This window comes from Notolepis coatsorum (genome assembly GCF_963971535.1).
Source record: "Notolepis coatsorum genome assembly, chromosome: 3".
In the NCBI taxonomy this organism is placed as follows: Eukaryota; Metazoa; Chordata; class Actinopteri; order Aulopiformes; family Paralepididae; genus Notolepis; species Notolepis coatsorum.
The window spans coordinates 39,468,202-39,490,361 of record NC_140167.1 but is presented as its reverse complement, the minus strand read 5'-3'; the positions used below and the strand labels follow the sequence as shown (position 1 = coordinate 39,490,361).

The window sequence follows — 22,160 nt, the reverse complement described above, 5'->3', positions numbered from 1 at the left end:
GACAAAACACGCGCTTGTAGGGATGGTTTGGACAACTGACCCCGCCTGCCCGTTGATGTGCAATGCCCAACAACGTCGGAGACAGGATCGCTGTGGATAACTGGAATGGCGATCAGATAATTGGATTCTTTTTTTTGCATTACATCAGATACCAGGTAAGGACTCTGTATATAAAAGCTTGCGTTGATCTGATATTTCTTTCTACCGCGATTGAAGCTATCTGTGTTTTATGTGTGTGGCTGTGTGCCGTTGGGTGCAGGAGGGGGGGGCCGCCGGTCTAAACCACATTGCATGCTCGCACGAGGAAGGATAATAATGATGATCTAGCGTTGATTTCAGGAAGATTCGATAATCAGGCGAAAAATGACAACGTATTTATTGAATTACACAAAAACACTGTTTTCGCATTTTTTCCCTGGAATTACTCAGAAGCACCCAAACTATATTCATAAAAAATTCAGAAAGCAATGACCAGGCTGTGGTACAAGGAAGATTCACAGACAAAGGAACAATGGATAAGGATAGTAGAGGAGATACAAGAAATGGAGAATCACACATATGCTGAGGCTACAGGATGAGACATTTAAGTCAAAGTGGGAGAAATGGGAGGAATATAAGGGGAGAGGGAACGACATCACAGAAGAATGATGGGGATTCAAGAAAGGAAATTAAATGTAAATAAGCAATGTAAAAACAAAATGGACCAATGAACCCGTGTCACTTTTTTTGTTATTTCTTTATTGTTTCAGTTTGTTTAAATGTATTGTTTGATATATGTTTGTAAACTAAAACTGCAAATAGAAATTTAAGAACACAAAGAACTAGGGATGTCCGATATTATCGGCCTACTGATATTATCGGCCGATATTGGCATTAATTATCGGTATCGGTTTTCAAAAAAACATTTATTTAAGCTTTATTTACCCAGGCAAGCAAGTAAGAACACATTCAGATTTTTTTCTATTGTCAAAAGTATGCATAATGTTGTGTTAATTCCACAACAAGAGATATGTATTGTTAATTACCTGAAATTATTCCGTTTTGGGGGGGACGAAGACGACACACACACCCTGCATATATCGGTATCGGAAATGAAGAGTTGGACAATGTCGGTATAGGTAAAAAAAAGCCAATATCGAGCATCCCTACAAAGAACACAATGTACAGCAGGTACATATATACAGGTATACTCTCAGGTGAGCAGTGTGACAGGGTGCAATTGGAAGACAACTGCCTTGCTCTTTCCGCCTTCCTGCTGAACTATCTCCATCTTCTGACTAGGATGCACCTGGAATGAACACACACACCAGCTTAATTTGAATCCACCTACTACATTACTCATACATAAGAAACAGAGTTAAACATGGTTTAAGGCAGGGGTTCTCAACGTTTTGATGAATTGCCATCAAATTTAGGGACCAAACATTGGATTGAGGGCCGTCCAAAGAAAAACCTTTTGATCTTGAAAAAAATGGCAATGACTGAAATCGCTAGCTGTACCTGAAATGATGGCGTGATCGCCTCGGTCTTGTGAGTAGGCTAGTTGCAGTGTAACCAGTAGCCTAGCAAGCTTTCAACAAGCTGTCATTCCTAACTTGACAGCTTAGCCCAACCAAAACAACATACTTTATACTTATAGCACATGCATGACCCTGGTCTCTTTTGAAAGATGACATTCTGATTCCAGAAAAAGTATTCAGTTTTAGTGCTAACATAATAGAGTAACATAGGTCTAAACTTGAGTTGTAAAAAAACGTGTTACTCAAGTTTTTCTGTAGTACCGTAATTTTCGGACTATAAGCCGCGCCTTTCCCCATTTTTCGACCCTGCGGCTTATATAACGGTGCGGCTTATATGTGACTCGACGTGACCAAACCCGAAAATGTAAAAATCGAAATATTGCTTTTTTGACTGCATTGAAATGTTATTTATCTGTTCCCTTATTTGCTAAACTTAATACAACTTGTAAATGAGTTAATTCTTGTTATTTGTCCAACAGTATTGTGTGTCCCAATGCTGGTGGGAAGACTGTAATTAAACATTAAAACACCTGCGGCTTATAGTCCAGTGCGGCTTATATATGTACACATCATTCAATTTAGCTGCTGCGGCTTATATTCAGGTGCGGCTTATATTCAGGTGCGGCTTATAGTGCGAAAATTACGGTAGTTAGTAGTCCAGAGGTAGTATTTCCCCAGAAGGTGGTATGGCTTACAAATCCAGACGGAGCCATAGCCTGAAGCCTTATCTAGTACATATCCAAATTCCATAAAGATTAGGGATGCCCCGATCACGTTTTTTGCCACCGATCACCGATCGTCTATGAGCCATATCGGCCGATACCGATCGTTTTTGGTTTTATAAAAAAAAAAAATATATATATATATATATATATATTAAATATATATATATATATTTTTTTTAAATAAAATATATATATTATATAATTATACTTGTAGTTGTATTATCTGCGAGACATCGCCACCACGCAACAAGTCAAAATGCTCACTATCTGCAAACAGCTCCACTGTCTGTGTGTTAGGGATGGGTACCGAATTTGAGGTACCGAACCGAAACACGTCGGTACTACCGAGTATCGAATCAAGTGAGATACCGAAAAAAAACATAATTTTTTTTCCCCTTCATGTCAACGTTCACACGCACAATATATGCTTACCTAGGATTTGACTTGATTCAACAACAAAGCAGTCGGAGCAATGACAAGCCGAAAACTGTCGAAATTGTAGTTATTTTGAAGTTTGGATTTTTTTTGTTTGTTTACGAATTAAAATTTAAATTAAATTTAAAAAAATTCAAATTTAATGTAATTTCTTGAGACTAAAGTACCGAAAAAAGGTACCGTTGGGTACCGGTATCGATTCACAGGTACCGGTATCGGTTCAAATGTGAAAGGTACCCATCCCTACTGTGTGTATACTCTGCTTTGGTCAAATCACATTCAGCATGCCCTCAGCTAGCCCCTTTCGTGACTGCGATGCAAGCCAGGGGCTCGAATACGCATCGAATCAATGTTATAAGACATTGATATCAGGAGCTATCTGTAGCTACTGCTAGCCGGCTAGATAACGTTAAGACAATGCCTCAGTGAACTATTTAGTTTACTTGGTCATTTCGTGTAAACAGTGAGCTAACGTGAGCTACCTAGCTAACGGAGGTATCATGCACTACTAGACTATTGCTGGAGCATTTGTTGATATCAGGAGCTATCAGCAGCTAGCCGGCTAGATACCGTTAGACAATGCCTCATGTATTAAACTAAAAGTTAATAGTTGACTGGGTAATTTTGTTTAAACAGTAACGATAGCTAGGTAGCTAACGTTAGCTCACAGAGGTCCCGTGCACTAGACTAGAGCAGACTATTGCCGGAGCCTCCATTGACACGGGTCTGGGAGGGGCAGGAGGAGGAGGGGCCATGCGCTGCAGCTCTGTGTGCCTGAGAGAGAAGTCAGCAAGTGAGAACTCCGCTAAGAATTGGATCATGTTTTTCGATCGCTTTTCACGATCTGCGAAAATAAAGCATTATCGGAATTCACCGATCTCATATTTATACTGAATATCGGCCGATACCGATCGCTGACCGATCGATCGGGGCATCCCTAATAAAGATCCATTCAGAAATTAGTGATTAGGAGTGATTTTGGTAAACTGTGTACAAAGAAAACCTCAGTTTTCTCATAGACTTCAATTCATTTGGCTTCCTGTTAAAGAATTTAGTTGTTCACCTAGATCCCCGATTCACACATGCCCACATGGGGTATCATTGGAAGCCACACTCATTGGCTACAACGATCCACAATCATTTTCAAGATCGGATCTAGATTGACGGAACTACTGCAGCCGGAGTCGGGAGTGGTATTTTGCGCAATACCGTGTACTTTGCACAAGCCTCAAATACCGGCATGCAACTCGAGAACCGCTGAATGGATTTTGTCGGATTTTATCACCATCAACCGGCAACAAATAAGCCTTCAATTCGATATATATATATATATATATATATTGTATTACAAAATATGCACACCGAGCCACTAGGGGTCGCCAAAGTGTGGGTTGCAAAAAGTCCGAAAAACGTCCCATATGTGGGACGTTGCAGCTTAAGAGGTTGAGGCACTTTAGGAAGAAAAAAGGCTGATTTATTTTGCACATAATCTCACATATGCCAAGGCTCAATGAAATGATGTAGATGAAAAAATCCCAAGGCTCAATGAAATGATTTAGATGAAAAAATAGCAAAATTTAATTGAGCTGTAATTAACACAACACAATGATTCAGTGTCCTCACCGGTGGCCATATTCAAACTTATTAACTCTCAAACTAACTTAATGTGTGCAAAACAGTTTAGATCCGGGGCGCCCCAGTGGCGAACCACGCGCTCAGCCGCGACACGGCCGACCCGGGTTCGATTCCCGAACCCGTCGTTATTTGCCAAATGTCTTCCCCCCACTCTGTCTCCCATTCCTCCTCTGTCTCTCTCTACTGGACTGCCCAGTAGAAATAAAGCGATAACCCCCCCCCCCCCCCCCCCCAAAAAAAAAGAAAAAAAAAAAAGAAAAAAAAACAGTTTAGAGCCTTACGTGCGAGATTATGTGCAAAATAAATCAGTGTTGCTCCTTTAACATATTGGAAAAAACTGAAAATGTATGAGAAATGACGTCAAAACCTACTTGGTTCCATTGCCTTGGTTTCTCATAGTACACTGGAGCGAGGTCCTCTCTTGGGGGTGACTTGGTAAACAGCCTGTACAACACAAATTACAACAGTGGATCAATAATAACCTACTTACACCGCTGCTCATGAGTAATTACTGGTTCTGTTGTGTGTGTGTGTGAGACCTCAAGAGACGCTCTCGACAGTCCTCCTGCAGCCGGCTGATCCTGTCGGGCCCCAGATGAAGGGGGCCGTTGGGCCCCTCGCACATCAGACGGTTGATGGCCACTCGCAGGGCGTTGATCTGACGGAAAAGAAAATAGGAGGTTTACTTTCAGTGTATTAAAGAATACATATTGTCCTTGTTCCTAGTGTTATATAGCTGGAGTTACAAAGTAATTCGTTTGTAGGCCTCGTCACATGTCTACATCACCATGTAACACTTGTGTATCTCAGTTTTTAAAGATGGCGGCTCGCTCATAAACTCTCCTTCGCTAAAATGTTTCTGACAACATTTTAGGCGAGAAATGGGATATGCAACTGCTGGATCTTCATAGTCATAATTCAGGAAGTGCGGCAGCACAAGGGAACAGCAGTTTATTTGCATTTAAAGAGACAGGAGCCAAAACAGCCCGTTTCAGGCTGCGTGAGCCTGAGGTGCAGCACACACAGCTGTAACCAGGTGCTGCACACACAGCTGTAACCAGGTGCTGCGCACACATCTGTAACCAGGTGCTGCACACACACAGCTGTAACCAGGTGCAGCACACAGCTGTAACCAGGTGCAGCACACACAGCTGTAACCAGGTGCTGCACACACAGCTGTAACCAGGTGCTGCACACACACAGCTGTAACCAGGTGCTGCACACACAGCTGTAACCAGGTGCTGCACACACACACAGCTGTAACCAGGTGCTGCACACACAGCTGTAACCAGGTGCTGCACACACACAGCTGTAACCAGGTGCTGCACACACACAGCTGTAACCAGGTGCAGCACACACAGCTGTAACCAGGTGCAGCACACACAGCTGTAACCAGGTGCTGCACACACAGCTGTAACCAGGTGCTGCACACACAGCTGTAACCAGGTGCAGCACACACAGCTGTAACCAGGTGCTGCACACACACACAGCTGTAACCAGGTGCTGCACACACACACAGCTGTAACCAGGTGCTGCACACACACACAGCTGTAACCAGGTGCTGCACACACACACAGCTGTAACCAGGTGCAGCACACACAGCTGTAACCAGGTGCTGCACACACAGCTGTAACCAGGTGCTGCACACACAGCTGTAACCAGGTGCTGCACACACAGCTGTAACCATGTGCTGCACACACAGCTGTAACCAGGTGCTGCACACACAGCTGTAACCAGGTGCTGCACACACAGCTGTAACCAGGTGCTGCACACACAGCTGTAACCAGGTGCTGCACACACAGCTGTAACCAGGTGCTGCACACACAGCTGTAACCATGTGCAGCACACACAGCTGTAACCAGGTGCTGCACACACAGCTGTAACCAGGTGCTGCACACACACAGCTGTAACCAGGTGCTGCACACACAGCTGTAACCAGGTGCTGCACACACAGCTGTAACCAGGTGCTGCACACACACACAGCTGTAACCAGGTGCTGCACACACAGCTGTAACCAGGTGCTGCACACACACAGCTGTAACCAGGTGCTGCACACACACAGCTGTAACCAGGTGCAGCACACACAGCTGTAACCAGGTGCTGCACACACAGCTGTAACCAGGTGCTGCACACACACAGCTGTAACCAGGTGCTGCACACACAGCTGTAACCAGGTGCTGCACACACACACAGCTGTAACCAGGTGCTGCACACACAGCTGTAACCAGGTGCTGCACACACACAGCTGTAACCAGGTGCTGCACACACAGCTGTAACCAGGTGCTGCACACACAGCTGTAACCAGGTGCTGCACACACAGCTGTAACCAGGTGCTGCACACACAGCTGTAACCAGGTGCTGCACACACAGCTGTAACCAGGTGCTGCACACACAGCTGTAACCAGGTGCTTGACTATAAAAACATGCAAATGTTTGTAAAAACACCACAAAAATTTAAATATAAAAACTGGCAAATGGGCATAATATGGGCTCTTTAGCCCGAGCGGTCCGGTACCGGTACGAGAATGACATCACGCTATAAATCCATCTCTACAGAATGTATGAATTAATGTTGCATTTAATTTTTCTTCAAATGTAGCCACGAGTAAAGACCCTAACCCTGTCAAAACAGAAGTCAAAGTGTATATTTTCAGCACTACGTTTGTTTACCAATGGTTTTAAGTGTTATTAGTGAAATATGAGTCATAGAAATCTCAGGGCATCGAGTCGGAAAAAGGAGAGGATTCGAGGATTTGGCGCAACCCAACCAGAGTGTAGTCTTTTGAGAGAAGAGACCCAGGGCTTTCGAATTTCAGCTCACGCCAGCCCCCGTCAATCATCTGACTTCTTTTTCAGTTTCTCCCCCCCCCCCGCCCCCTTTATTTTCGGGATCATATCTCACGGGTGGAACAAACCTGAACGTTATTGCCATAAATTAGAACGCAGTTAGTTTCTGTACCTTTCTATGAACGTCTACTCGTCTAGCAAAAAATGGCGTTGCAATTATCTGATGAAAAATGGCGGCAAAAATTACATTGTAAAAAAGTAACTGTACTGTACTACAGTAGATTTCATTCACGGTATTTGCTGCACGCCTGGTGATACTAAATCCAGATTGAACTCTGCCATTGGAAAGGGGAGGTTTGGCCTGATCCATAGATGTGCGACTTGGCCATAATGTCATTTATAGGCCTGATATTCTATAATCATATTTCAAATTGCATGTGTCCGATGACATAATTCAGTACTGTATCTAAAAAACCTTCTGTTTAATCATCTTCCCTTTATTAATTTGCTTCGATTTTAATGTCTGGTAAATTTGAGCATGGTGTTATTCACCGTCAAAGAAGAAAAAAAAAAAAAAAAAAAAAATGTATATTCTCTTTTGGTTCATTACAATTTACTCAAGCCTAGTAACAGACAATATTTCTGAGATCCATAGATGTCCCTAGATACCAAGAACATGCAAATGACCCTTGTAGAAGTGGAGCAATCTTCCATTTACTTGGGTATGTATTTTTAGGCAGATTTTCTGAAGATAGGGCTAGGGTTTATGAGGTTAAGCCCTAGCCATATTTTCTGAAAATGTGCCTAAAAGTACATACCCAAGGCCCATACTTTGTTATTATCTTGTTCCTATCTTATATGTAGGTTTAATAAGGCCATGTCAACAACCATGTTACCTCTGTGATGTCTTCTACATCAAACTTGACGTCAAAGGCAATTTCCATGTCATGATCAGGCAGGATGGCCTGCCGAGTCTGGCTGTTCCACCCCAGGCCACAGAGGGCGCCAGTGTAGCAGGTCCTCTCTTCATTGGTACTACAGAGGAGGAGAGAAGATATTATCAGAGATGCTTAGTACTGAGACAGGGCATAAGCATGATTTTACATTGAGAGTCTGTCTTGTTGTCTGTACGAGTGTGTGTTAGCCGTTGATGAAGGGAGGTCTTTTTTAACTGGTTGAGAGTGTGCTTAATGATGAACTGACTAACCGCAGCTCCATCATAGGAGAGAAGAGCATGGTGATGAGGGCAGGGAGGCCGGGCATGTTTGGCATTAGGGTGGTCTCCCTTAGCAGAATACGGGACCCTGAAACACAAACACAACCTATTTCTGGATGTTTCCCTTGTCATGCTGTTTGTATGTAAAGGTATGATACACTGGCAACCTTCTTAGGCAATGGGGATGCACTGCATTCAGTAAATATTACAATATAGGAGCAAAATTATAATGACATGAAGGGTTTTAGGGAACCAAATTACTATCAAGTAGTTTAGGTCATAATTTATATATCAAGGAAGGAAGAAACAGTGGCGATTGGAGGATCAGAGGACAGGACTTGAGAGGTCTGTCTCTGTACAACTAAAACATTGTACGTGTACCACAGCCTTTGATGTGAGGTGATTTGTAGCACCTGAGGCGTTGACAGACACAGATCCAGCCACCAACATCCTCATATGACTCTCCTGGGGCTGGTCATTCAGGGCTGCATTGTTGATGCCCTCTTGGTCTATGACCACCGACCTGGGAGCAGCACACACAGTAATTTAGCAATGAGGAGAAACATACAGCCACCTGCATCCCAAGCCTAATCTGATGTGATCTCCTAGGACACCATGCTTGCCTGTAGTTGTTGTAGTTGCTCATGCTGCGGAAGTTGACTTTATGAGGACTGGTTGGTCCGTGAACACGAACCTGTGGCATAAAGGGGAGAGTGATCGTTATTCAGTCATGGAACTAAAACAGTCGAACAAATTGGCATAATTAGCATTTAGACTGCGTTCATACAGATGGGAGTTATTTGGAGGAACAGGTGTAATGACCCCACTGTCATTGTTCTAGTCACCAGACAGAATGGGTGTGGCTCTCTGGGTTACAATTTTCTTTTTCTTTTTTACTGGGCTGTGAAATGGCACCACCTTCTGGACAAACCAAGACTGTGGTGGAGAGAGACGGAGAGTGGAGAGATGATGCCATCGTGCGGTGAGCACACTTTATACCACACAGTAGGCATTTTGACAACAGCTCAGAACATATTGAAGATTAAAGCCTCGACAACTGGCCTAGAAATAGTCAAATGTATACATCATATTACTACCACCCACATCTGTGTTTTTATTTAACTATACCTCACGGAGTAAGAAGCTGTGTTTTAGCATTTTACATTCATTTTACGTTAAATTCATGAAACGGTTAGCTAACACTATATTAGCTAAACTACACTTTTGCCCTACTAATCAACTCTGATATAATATAGATGTGGGTGGTGGGCCCCAGTCTGCTCTTAACACAGCAGCTTTCAAACCACGTCATGGTAATTTCAATGATAAATCTAGCTAAAAGTAATATCGGCGCTATATTAGGTTCAAGTTCAAGTTTCTTAAATAGTTGTCATACAGAAGTACAGAATACTTTTATACAAAATGCTTCTTTCTGTTACGCTGCAGAGACTGTGCTAGACAAAAGATAAGTATGAAATAAAATAGTATAGCATGTAAAAATAGAAGTAAAAAATTGAAGTCACGTATGTAGACAGTGTTCAGTATATATTATGTACAATGCAGAATAGAAGTAACTGAGTTACCATACAATATACTATGCAATATACTAATATACAATATACTATATAGTGCAAAGCAGAAATGGGATGAGGTACAATTTAGGTACAATTTACAGTAAGGTGTACTGAGGTATGGGTTGTAGTGCAAATCCTTTACCAATAAATATAAAGTGTGTTTAGGTGTTCTAAAGTGTGGAGAGTGGGTGCTGCAGTGTGTTTGTTTAAAGTGAGTGTGTGCGTGTGGATGTGTGTGTTGTGAGTGCATTTAATGGTTGTTGCATAGTGTTATTGTTCGTTGAGCAACCTGATGGCCTGGGGATGATGTAGCAAGACTAATGCGTTGATAGCTTAGATGAGTACAAATATGAAGGAAAAAAATACTGTCTTTTACTATCATGCACTTTGCTACTAAATATTCTTCCTTGCCTATATTACTACATACTATGCTAATATGTCTATACTACTATGCACCCAAGTTCAACACTGTTTGACAAACAATGTTACTAATGCCTCTTTTCCATTGCATAGTACCTACTCGACTCTACCCTACTTTACTCTACTCGCTTTAGGTACCTGCTACTTTGTTCGTTTTCCACTGCAGGTAGTACTCCGTTTCATCTCAGTGTGGGGAGGCGCGGCCGCTGGCGTACAGCATGAGAGCTCCGTGAGCATAGCTATGTCCGTGGGGGCTTGGATCAAGCCAGAGTAAACACAGTTCCAATCAATCAATCAATAACAACATTAACCAGACTCTCGTGTCTATTCTGCTAACGTTAACGTTACCTCTCGTGTCTATTCTACTAGCGTTAACGTTACCTCTCGTGTCTATTCTGCTAACGTTAACTCTTGCTGTGTCTATTCTACTAGCGTTAACGTTACCTCTCGTGTCTATTCTGCTAACGTTACCTCTCGTGTCTATTCTACTAACGTTAGCATTAGGTAATAACCAGTTTAAAATGGATGATGATGATGATTACCTCACGTTGTGTCTATTCTACTAGCATTAACGTTACTAGTACAAACAATCAATAGCGAGTTATATTTCGTATGGCATCGCTCCCGCTCTGAGCCTTACGAGATACTCTATATCGCCTGTGATACCTAATGTATCTCCCACGAACAAAAACACATGCACCCCACCTGTATGGGGCCCCGCCCCTTATGGTGGTACCACCCATATAATCATGACTCTGGTCATGACACACCCTTCCTCTATTTTCGTCCCAGCGTACTGGATGCTATGCACCATGCGAGCTAGCGGAGTGAAAAGATTAAGGAAGATTAATAATGTTGAGGGCTTACCGGAGGATTGTGTTTCCCTGGATTCTCCGGAGCTTGTTTCGACGACGCAGACCTTTGCTGGTGGTTCCTCGGCTGACGGCGACGGACCGAGGGGCAGCGTGCAAGGTTTGGCTATCGGGTCGGCTTGTACAAAGGTGAGGTCTGTGTCAGTAGGCGTCGATGTCGGTGTTGGTCGTGCTGTGGAGTGTGTTTCGGCACCAGGGCCGGGGCGGCTTGGCGATCGTTCCACTGTAGTGGGCGATGTCTTGGCGATCCTGGAACATGCTGTTGACGCTAATGCTACTGCTACTGCTAATGCTAATGCTACTGCTGCTTCTTCTGCTAACGCTGATGTTGACGCTGGAATGTCTAATAATCCCCGCCGCGGGATTCCGCTTTTCCCTCCTCTTGCCACCTTCATTGATGAAGGTCAGTCGGTGGTGGGTGTGGAGGGGTTCGCTGAGCTCTATTTACCTTTTTTGCGGGTGAAGGGGCTGACGACGGGGTGCAGCCCGGGGGTACCTTGGCTAAGTAGCCAGGTAGCTTCTTTGTTGTGCCCAGGCGGGGATGGACGACGTTCCGCCCGGCCGTTGCTTGATAGCATGTCGGCTCGGAGGGTGGCAGTATGGACGAATGAGTGGTATACTGCTGCAGGATGGCATTCAGCCGCGGCCAGTGTTGTGGCTCAGCTGGCTACTTTCCTATCCAAGATGGCGTCGGGTTGTAGGTCTTTGAGTCCAACCGACACTATGAACGTGATTCATGTTTGTGGTGTTATAGAGATCTTGACTCAGTCGCAAGCTATAACTGCGGGGAGGATTCGGATGCTATCGACTTTGGTTGTTAGGCATCTTTGGTTGGAGCAGTCTCCTCTTGGGGAAGAGGATAGGTTTTCTCTCCTCACGACTCCTTTTTCCACAGATAGTCTTTTTGGGCGTTCTGTGGAGGCGCAGGCGGTTTTTGATTCGGGTCCTACACCGCCTCACGCTGTGCAGCCAGAGGTGGGAGCACGGTCTCGTCAACGACTGTGGCGAGATCCTCGACAGGCGGCCATGTTTCCCCCGCCAGTGGTGCCCTGGTTGGAGAATCGACAGGGCTTCGCAAGGCCGACAGTCTTGGCGGCCGAGGGATCGGCCATTTTTGGTGATTTCGGGGTTGGTAAACCACCCCGTCGTCATTTTGCCGCGAGCAGCCCGCTCCCCGTTCGGTCCTCTCTCTGGTATCCCCAGAAGCGGGGCTTTGAGCGTTCTCCTTTGGCTGCGGGCCGCGAACCTTCTTTGAAGCGTATGCGGCCCCATTCTTCACTTCTCATGGAGACAGGGGCTGACACCCAGTTGATGGCTGAGCCTGGGTCTGTCCGTGAGAATGTTCCGTCGTCGCGTGGTTCCTACACCGCAGGTTGTGGGTGGGTGGAACCTGGTGTTGCAGCTGCCACTAGCTTCAGTGGTCAGCAGGGGGACTCGGTGCCTCTTCTGTTGAATGCTCAGCAGGGGTTACCCCGGCTTCGCCCTCGCCAGGCGGGGTATCGCGCTGTTGCCTCCCACTCCCGTCAAACCGGCAGTGGTCTGCAAAGGAGAGGCTGGCGTGATTTGAGTGGTAGCAATATCACTGCAGGGCTTCGGCGTGTAGGAGCCCATGGGGTCCTCAGGCCTTGCGTGTCTGGCTGCGGAACGGCTCCTCAGCGTGTGCTGGAGGGGTGTTCAGGGGGTGAGTGTGTGTCCACAAGTTTGATGACCGCTCCTCCCGTATCAAACCGGCCCTTTCTGTCGGGGTCCCCCCTTGGGTGCTTTGCACGACGGGGGGGACCGGGCCAATTATCTGCTGTTCCTTGCGGCCCAGCGTCAGTTGACGGCGGGGGCGCTGTGGGATTATATTCACATATGGCGACGGGAATGTCCCTTGAATCGGTGGATGAGGAGAACGTTAGAGGCGGGGCTGGTTTTGCAGTTTGCGCGGCCCCATCCTCCGTTCTCAGGTTTGGTGCCGACCCTATTGTTAGGGTCGGGCGCGGTGACAGCCCTGGCCGACGAGATTCAATCTCTGTTGGCGAAGCAGGCCGTCGTTGTGGTCCCGAGAGAGGACGCAATGTCAGGCGTCTACTCCCGTTATTTTCTGGTGCCCAAGAAAACTGGGGGGGTCAGACCTATACTGAATCTGTCCATGTTCAATCGGTTGATTGTAGTGAGACCATTCAGGATGTTGACCGTCCGACTCCTTCTGCTTGCTGTCAGGAGGGGGGACTGGTTCACCTCCATAGACCTGAAGGATGCGTATTTTCACATACCCATTTTCCCTCCTCACAGGAAGTTCCTACGGTTCCTGTTTCAGGGCGTAGCGTACGAGTACCACAGAATGCCGTTCGGTTATTCTCTGGCTCCCCGCACATTCACCAAGTGCGTGGCGGCTGCTCTGGGGCCTTTACGTCGTCGGGGGATACGAGTTTTGTTCTATCTCGACGACATTCTGCTCCTCAGCCGTTCAGAGGAGGTTGCCAGGTCTCATACTCGACTGGTGGTGGAATTCCTCACCAGCCTGGGTTTTGCTGTGAATTGGAAGAAGAGTACCCCTCTTCCCAGTCAACAGGTGGAGTACTTGGGCTTGACATTGAGGTCGAAGCCCATGCTTGCGACCCTCTCGGAGCAGCGTCGGGGGGATCTCCGTCACGCGCTCGGGGGTTTCCGTCTGGGAGGGACGGTTACGGCGCTGCAGGTGATGCGTCTGCTGGGCCTTATGTCGGCGGCCCACACGGTGGTTCCTCTTGGCCTCCTCTTTATGAGGCGGATACAGAGGTGGTTTCTCTCTTTGAGAATAGATCCGGTGTGGGGCAAAGGGAGACGGTTGACGGTTCCTTTGTCGATATGGGGGGATCTCGCCCACTGGGGGAGGCTGGGTATCCTCTCCGCTGGGGTCCCCATGGGCAGCAGAGGCTCCCACGTCACGGTTTTCACCGACGCCTCTCTCACAGGTTGGGGAGGGGCGTTTCGGACCCACGCAGTGGGGGGCAGCTGGACGGGTCATGCCGACCCAGCTGTCCTGCATATCAATGTGTTGGAGTTGAAGGCGGTCCTCCTGGTCCTCAAACGGCTCGGCCACCTGGTGGTAGGCCAGCATGTTTTGATCAGGACGGACAATGTGACGGCGGCGGCGTATATCAACAGGCAGGGTGGGACTCGTTCCGCCCGCCTGCTCCGGGTGGCGCGCGAACTGTTGCTATGGGCATCCCGCAGGCTGCGCAGTCTGCGGGCGCTCCACGTTCCTGGTACGGAAAATGTGGCGGCGGATATAATGTCTCGGGGCGGTCCTCGTCACGACGAGTGGGAACTCCGCCCCGACATAGTCAGACAGATCTGGGATCGGTTCGGGGAGGCCTCGGTAGATCTGTTTGCGTGCCGACGTTCTCACAAGTGCCCCTTGTGGTTCTCGCTCAGTCGAGCGGATCATCCCCCCTTGGGGGTGGATGCCTTCTCGACCTTTCCGTGGCCGCCCGGTCTTCTGTACGCCTTCCCTCCTGTACAGCTGTTGAGTCAGCTGTTGGAGCGGATACGGAGGGAGCGCAGGACGGTGATCCTGGTCGCGCCGGACCGGGGCACGTCAGTGTGGTTCCCGGTCTTAATCCAGCTTCTGGTCGCTCCTCCTTGGGTCATTCCGTGGTCAGCGACGGCCCTCTCGCAGCACAACGGAGTGCTTGTCCAGCCTCCGGTGTTGGGTCAACGCCTGGTGGTGTGGCTGGTGGGAGGGTGAGTCTGGAGAGGATGGATCCCGCAGTGGTTGATACCATCCGGTGTGCGCATGCTCCCTCCACTGTCGCGGTTTACGCGGGCAGGTGGCGTGCGTTCCAAGAATGGTGTAAGGGGGGGGGCTGGGACCCAGTCTCCTGCCCCCTGGATGCTGTTCTGGGTTATCTCCAGTGTCTCCTTGATAGTCTGTCGGCTTCGACAGTGAGGGTATATGCAGCAGCTATATCCTCCTATCATGAGGGATTTGAGGGGAATGTCTTGTTCAGCCACCCTCTTGTGAAGCGTTTCCTGATTGGCGCTCGACGCGTTAAGCCGGTGCAACGCTCCTTGGCTCCGACTTGGGATCTTCAATTGGTCCTCGGTCGGTTGTCCTTGGCCCCGTTTGAGCCGCTCGAGCAGGCGCCGTTGGGACGGCTGTCTTTCAAGACCGCGTTCCTACTGGCTGTCACTTCCGCTAAACGCGTGGGTGAGCTCTGTGCTCTCTCGGTACGTCCAGAGTGCCTGTCTTTTCGGACCGATTGCGGTGCCACTCTGCGACCTAATCCTGCTTTCGTGCCTAAGAATATCCGGAGTTCCTTCCGCTCCCGGGATATTGTGGTTCAGGCTTTTCGTCCTCCTCCTCACACTAGTGAGTTAGATGCGGGCCTTCACCTGTCATGTCCAGTCCGTGCTTTGGGGTTTTACCTCAGCCGTACTCAGGACTTCAGGGTTACCGATCAGCTTTTTGTCTGTTACGGTGGGGCTCGTGCTGGTAAGGCACTGTCGAAGCAGCGCCTGTCCCATTGGTTGTGCGAGGGTATTGCCCTCTGCTACACGTTGGCTGGGCAGGATCCCCCTGGGGGCGTCAGGGCGCACTCCACTCGTGGGGTGGCTGCCTCTGCCGCTCTCCTGGGTGGGGCCTCGGTGGAGGACATCTGTGCTGCGGCTTCATGGTCCTCACCGGGCCCCTTTGTAAGGTTTTACCTCATGGACATGACCGGGGGTTCTGTCTCCCAGGCGGTTCTGGGGTCTGTGGCCTTTCCTGCTTCCCGTCCTTTGGTCGGGTAGCGGGAGTGTATGGGTATGGGCCGCAGTGTGTTGAGTCACACGTGGTTCCGCCTGTACGGTGTGTTCAAGGGGTTCTGGCTCCCTCTTGTTCGCATTCAGGTGGAGTTGACTGCGCCCCCCCTTCGTTAGGAAGGATGGGGTGACAGGGCTCCCCGCACCCCTTGATGTGGGCTTACGGGTCCTCAGGGGGTACATCTGTCGGGTCTCGCACCCGCTCTTCCCCATTATCTCGTAAGGCTCAGAGCGGGAGCGATGCCATACGAAATATAACGATAGGTTATGTAGATAACCTAGTTATATTAGTATAGGCTAAGCTCCCGCTCTGCGCGCCCTGAGTTCCCTCTTGAGGGATCTTTTCCTGGGACGGGTTTTTGGCGAGGAAGGGTGTGTCATGACCAGAGTCATGATTATATGGGTGGTACCACCATAAGGGGCGGGGCCCCATACAGGTGGGGTGCATGTGTTTTTGTTCGTGGGAGATACATTAGGTATCACAGGCGATATAGAGTATCTCGTAAGGCTCAGAGCGGGAGCTTAGCCTATACTAATATAACTAGGTTATCTACATAACCTATCGTTATATTGATCACGCTATGTACGCTAGCCACAATGATAACTATTATAATGGTAAAACGCAATCACATTAGCACGTAAGCTAACAACAAGCTTAACAAATCAGCTATCTTTTTGTGAGACTAAACTCTCCGCTCTTGGTGGTAAATTGTGTTGATGTTGGTTTTGTTTCATCAATAAATGAGGCAGAATACACAGTGAATGTATCCTTTTTTGTTTATTGCACTTGTTCCTGCTGCAAACAAATAATGAATCCTACGCAAGGCTAAATAAAGATGGCGGTGTTGTGTTTTGTGCAGGACGCTCCAACGTGTGACGCTTCTCTCTTCTGACCAATCAGTGGTCTGCAGTGTTTCACGGAACTTTTCTGGTATCGCTTCTACTCGCTTGGAACCTCGACAGAGCAGGTACTAAAAAAGTACCCGGTACCAGCCGCAAATTTTGGCAATGGAAAACCGAAAAGGCAGAGTAGAGTAGAGTAGGTACCATGCAGTGGAAAAGGGGCATTAGCTGCCAGAGTTGTACCCTTCCAGCTGACCTGTTGTACAGAACTTGTAAGTCGCTCTGGATAACAGCATTGAGCTAAATTAATAAATGTAAAATGTAAAGTCACATCCTCTATGGCTGCGTGACTTGCCTTGGTCTTGAGGCAGGACTGGCTCGGCTTGGAGAAGTGGCCGAGCAGGCTGTCGATGAGCTCCTTCTCCTCAGCCTTGTTTTCCTTCCAGGAGCTGCTGACGCCGTTGGGAAGGTAGGTCCCGTCCTGCATGCCCTTGTAGAGAGACACCAGCATCTCGTTGTTTTGCTGTAAGGAACACACACATATCACACTAGAATGGAGCGGGTGCACAGCTTTGTTCACCAGCTGGTACTATGGATCGATTATCACAAGCATATTTCATCAAATATCAGTTAATGGTGTGTTGTATTACCCCAGGGTAGGGATGGGTACCTTTCACATTTGAACCGATACCGGTACCTGTGAATCGATACCGGTACCAAACGGTACCTTTTTTCGGTACTTTAGTCTCTAAAAATTAAATTTTAAACCTCAGTTGTAAAAAAAATCCAAACTTAATATTTTATAAATAAATAATGTATTATTATTACTTTATTATTATTTACATCTTACTAATGTAAATTATTTTACAACTGATTAAACAAACAAACAATCTAGCAGCAATGAACTACTCTGCTGCTGATTGAGTATTCTAGCAGTTCTTTTTGCTCCACCCCCGCTTTGGAGAAGAGTAGACCCGCTCTGCGGTGTGTGTGGCTTGTTTACCGACGTCACATCCTCTACTCTTCTGTCCTGAGTTGTGCCGGCTTGCACTGTAGCCCTAGGAGCTAACGTTATGGCTGACGGTTAGCTTAGCTAACGTCAGCTTAAGAACGTCAAATGGGTTACAAATATGTGAAACTATGGAAGGAGTAAGCCGACCGCTAAAAATAAAACCCACCGTGGCAGCGCGAGCACATAGCAAAAGAACGTTTGGAGATAGTGGTGTTTCAAGAGACTGGCTACAGTAATATGATGCTGGGCTGTAGTGATCAGTTGTTCCGTGTGGCGCAACTTGCAAGTATGTAAAAAAGAAAAATAGAAACAACACGTTTGTCATCTGTAGTAAATAAATGAAGCTGGAATCCATTTGTGACCATGAACAGAGCCAGTGTCCCATTGTGTCCCGGATTCAATCTCCTCTCTAAAGACGCTCTGTGGCTAGGCTAACAGCCATGTCAGACAGAGCAGATGTGGAAACTGAGCTACACTTTCTAACAACCTGCCCACTACCAAGATAGATATCAGAGACATATACTCCCCAGTCCCCATGAATTGCAAACACCCAAAGAGAGTTTGAAAACATGTATTGTGCCTTAACGTGCGGTTTCGTTTTTGCGGTCAACAAAACGTGACGTCATCGGATTTTTTTTTTTTGCGCATAGTACCGAAAGTTGGCACCGGTGGATCTCACGTAAATCGATACTCGGTAGTACCGACGTGTTTCGGTAGGTACCTTTAAAAGTACCGAATTCGGTACCCATCCCTACCCCAGGGTTCCTGTTTTTACAAAGAATACAATTTATAGCCACTTATTTCCTTTGTCGAGTCCATGTTCAAAAGTAATCTTTTCATCATAGTGGCCAATGAGGTGGCCATAACATGGCATCCATACTATCCAATAGGGGTTGGACGGTTCACAAAACCCACGGTTCGGTACGTACCTCAGTTTTGTGGTCACGGTTTTCGGTTCGGTTCGGTATATTGTTTTTTATATAAAAAAATATATATTTACTCCAAAAATACCAGAATCACTCCGCATAAAATATATATAGCCTAAAAAGAATCCAACTTTTCAGTTATTCTCAAGGACGTAGTCATGCAAAAACTGAAAGAATGAGGCAGTTTGACATCAGGCACATCATTTTACCATGAGGAGGAAGTGTTTACAGCCTTAAATAATGTTTGGCACACAAAGACCGAACTGACATACATCAAACTAACACACACACACACACTGTACTGTTTAAAAACAACACTGCTCTGTTCATTCTATTTTTAAAATACGTACATTATCTGTCTACATTTATTTAGACTAACATTATTTAAATATTGAGTGCAACGTAATTCGGTGAGTTGGAACTATCTATGGGTTGGCGCGGGTCCCCACAGACATTTTAGCGTGTGGGACCATCAGTTTAGGAGGAGTTCATAACGTCAACAAGCAGCACGAAAGCAGCAATAGTCCCGGTTGGAGTTAGTAAAACACAGTTGAATGTTAGCCTTCTTGGATGTTGAATAAACGCCTATCATTGTCTTTAAACACCCCGCCTCTCAGACTATCATTTCCTCCTCTGCTAGGCTGCTAGCTAGTAACTAGTGCTACGGTAACATTTCGTTGACTATTAGCTGGGGCTAGTGCTACCATAGTTAAAACGTGCGTTGTGTTGTACAAACTGCTAACGCTATGGCAAGATGTGTGTAGGCCTATGTAATGTTAATGGCTATGTTTTTAAAGTCGTAATGAAGATTGCCATTTTTACACAAACTGACTAGCACCTGGCTGCAGTGCTGCTGCTGCTGCCTGCAGCCAGCGCTCACCTCTCCCGGCTCTGTGCCAAATGAAGTTTTTTTTTTTTTTTTTTTTGCATACCGTGAGCCGTACAATACACAGACGCCCCGAACCGTGGAGGTCGTGCCGAACGGTACACGGTTCGGTTTTATACCGTCCCACCCCTACTATCCAACCTGGCCAAACTGGTAATAAATGGCTCAGACTGGCAGAAGTTATTACTCCAGTTAACAACAATAATATGGCGGCCCTATAAGACAGATTAAATTCAGGTTACTTCCAACATATTCTTTTTGTTTGTAAAACCACCAACCAAACACTATTATTTGACGTGCAAATATAAATACATTCTGAATTATCCCTTTGATTTCTAGTGCTTCCAATTCAAACTTTTAAATCTGAAGAAAAAGATTTCCATGACAATTCCCAGAATGTTGTGGACCACTCAGTAAATCCTTCAAGGCCTGGAAAACAATTCCAAGATTCCACAACTTTGCCAGGTCGTTCCGTGACCGACAGGATCCCTGGTTTACCTTGGAGTCGTAGCCCTCCTCGGTCCTGACGGCGTGTCCCTCCTCCACCATGATGTCGGCCACGTTGGCGTTGACCGTCTCCATGTTGATGAGCAGGTCCACGTGCATCACGCCGTGCAGGAAGGAGTACAGCGACACGATGAGCGAGCGGCCGTTCACCAGGGTGATGAAGCGGTTGCGGGCGCGGCTACCCCACTGGTCCCCCAGGATCAGGGACTGGGCAGAGGGACGCATGCCGGCGATGCGGAACTCCTGCGACTGGGATGGTAGGTAAACGGTGAGTCAGGTCGTATCCTCACCTCTTGGGGGGTTGGAATGACACTGTGGTTGACTTAGGTATACCTGTTTAGCCTTCTAGGGTTTGTACGCATTTCATTATTTAATAACAAAAGCGTCACCTTTCTTAGATAAGGGGGGACTGTACAATCCCTTTAAAAAAAAGTGTATTTGGCCAGGCCGTCTTTTCATATAAAGCATCCCACCAATGGAACTCAATACCTCAAACAATTAGAGTGTCCACATCATATCATTCATTCAAGTGCAGGGTTAGGGAATGGCTCATTGATAACCAGAATTGTCAACACTGAGGTGTCTGTGTGTGTGTGTGTGGTAGGGCTGCACGATTAATCGTTTTTTAATCGAAATCGCGATTTGGAATGATGCAATTATCAAATCGCCAAGCCTGCAATTAAAAAAAAAAAAAAAAAAAAAAAACGTTTTTTTTTTTTTTTTTTATTTAACCAGGAAGTCCCATTGAGATACAAGATCTCCTTTGCAAGGTAGACCTGGCCAAGATGACAGCAATAACATTTGCAATACATCACACAGCAATAAAATGTGCGATACATCACACAAGAACATAATAAATGTGCATGTATACAATACATCACATGTAAACACAAAGCAGAATAGTCTACATGATAGTAAAAGTGTATAATACAGGGTAATACAGTAATTTTGCAGTTCGGACCAGACTACAGAAAGCAGCAACATTCTTGTAATTTTTTTTAAAAAATAGGTTAAAATCGCATCGCAAAAATCGCAATCGCAATATCTGTCAGAATAATCGCAATTAGATTATTTCCCAAAATCGTGCAGCCCTAGTGTGTGGATATGGTGCATTTGTCTATGTCTGGGTCTTTTAACACTATGATCGCCGGGAACAAGTTTTCACGTCATTCCTAGCCATGCTCATTCTGCCGAAGACGCCGTAACTCGTCTTTGATGTCAATATTTCAAAAATCTGTCATCGAAATCATATTTCCTTTCCGGAGCCCTGAGACACACTGCTGATCTCCTCTCAACTCTCTAGCGGTTCAAGAGCGCCATCTGGTGGCCGATCGGCAGATCGCCAACCAGAAATCACCCTTTGAACCGGAAGTGCTCACTCCATATGTGGTCCGACCACTCGCTATAGCTCCCGCGACTCCATCTTGAAACACTGGATAATAGATCGCTCGCCCTAACTCAATAAACAACGTTATTTGGACGTATATACTATTATACAACCTGGAAATGGATCTGGCATTTCTATATCCCATAATAGAAAAAAATCTGTTCCACGCTCATCTGCCAGCGGCGCGAGGAAGCCACGGTAAGATTCAACGTTATTTTCTAACGTCTTCTATACTAACTGATCTGATGAACATATGACCCACTCTGGATGAATCATCTAACGCTTCCCACGGAATTATAAACGATCCCCCGCCCATCCGGTCATCATCAGATGATGCGTAGAAACTTCTAGAAGTACGTGCAGTTGAAATTTTTTATCTCGCACAGATTCCTACCAAACTGTATTTGATCATCAATATAATGCATTTGGGGCTATAAATCACGTTCTGAAGAAAGCTGCAGAAAACGATAAAAACATACTTATACTTTAGACCATATTTTAGTATGAATATGTGAATGAAAAAGTTTAACGTTGCTACACCCTGAACAATACATATAGGACATTGAATGGGCCATAATAATGGCAATTTAGCAATAGAATTTAAAAAGTTATAGCCCTGCAAAGAAGGGGAACTTCTCCATAGAC

General features: G+C 46.4%; 1 protein-coding gene across 1 annotated transcript in view; it reads right to left on the bottom strand.

Annotated features, from left to right (window-relative positions):
- Positions 1–1,192: 1,192 nt before the first annotated feature.
- The window catches only part of tdrd9 (tudor domain containing 9), a gene marked incomplete at both ends in the record, with an annotated part of 174,432 nt that continues 153,464 nt past the window's right edge, over positions 1,193–22,160 (bottom strand). Inside the window, 9 exons of the mRNA XM_084311176.1 lie at positions 1,193–1,288; positions 4,687–4,759; positions 4,855–4,973; positions 7,999–8,137; positions 8,310–8,406; positions 8,732–8,841; positions 8,933–9,012; positions 17,153–17,320; positions 20,120–20,377. Of these exons, the coding sequence (XP_084167302.1) occupies positions 1,193–1,288; positions 4,687–4,759; positions 4,855–4,973; positions 7,999–8,137; positions 8,310–8,406; positions 8,732–8,841; positions 8,933–9,012; positions 17,153–17,320; positions 20,120–20,377 (1,140 nt within the window). The remainder of the gene's footprint in view (positions 1,289–4,686; positions 4,760–4,854; positions 4,974–7,998; positions 8,138–8,309; positions 8,407–8,731; positions 8,842–8,932; positions 9,013–17,152; positions 17,321–20,119; positions 20,378–22,160) is intronic.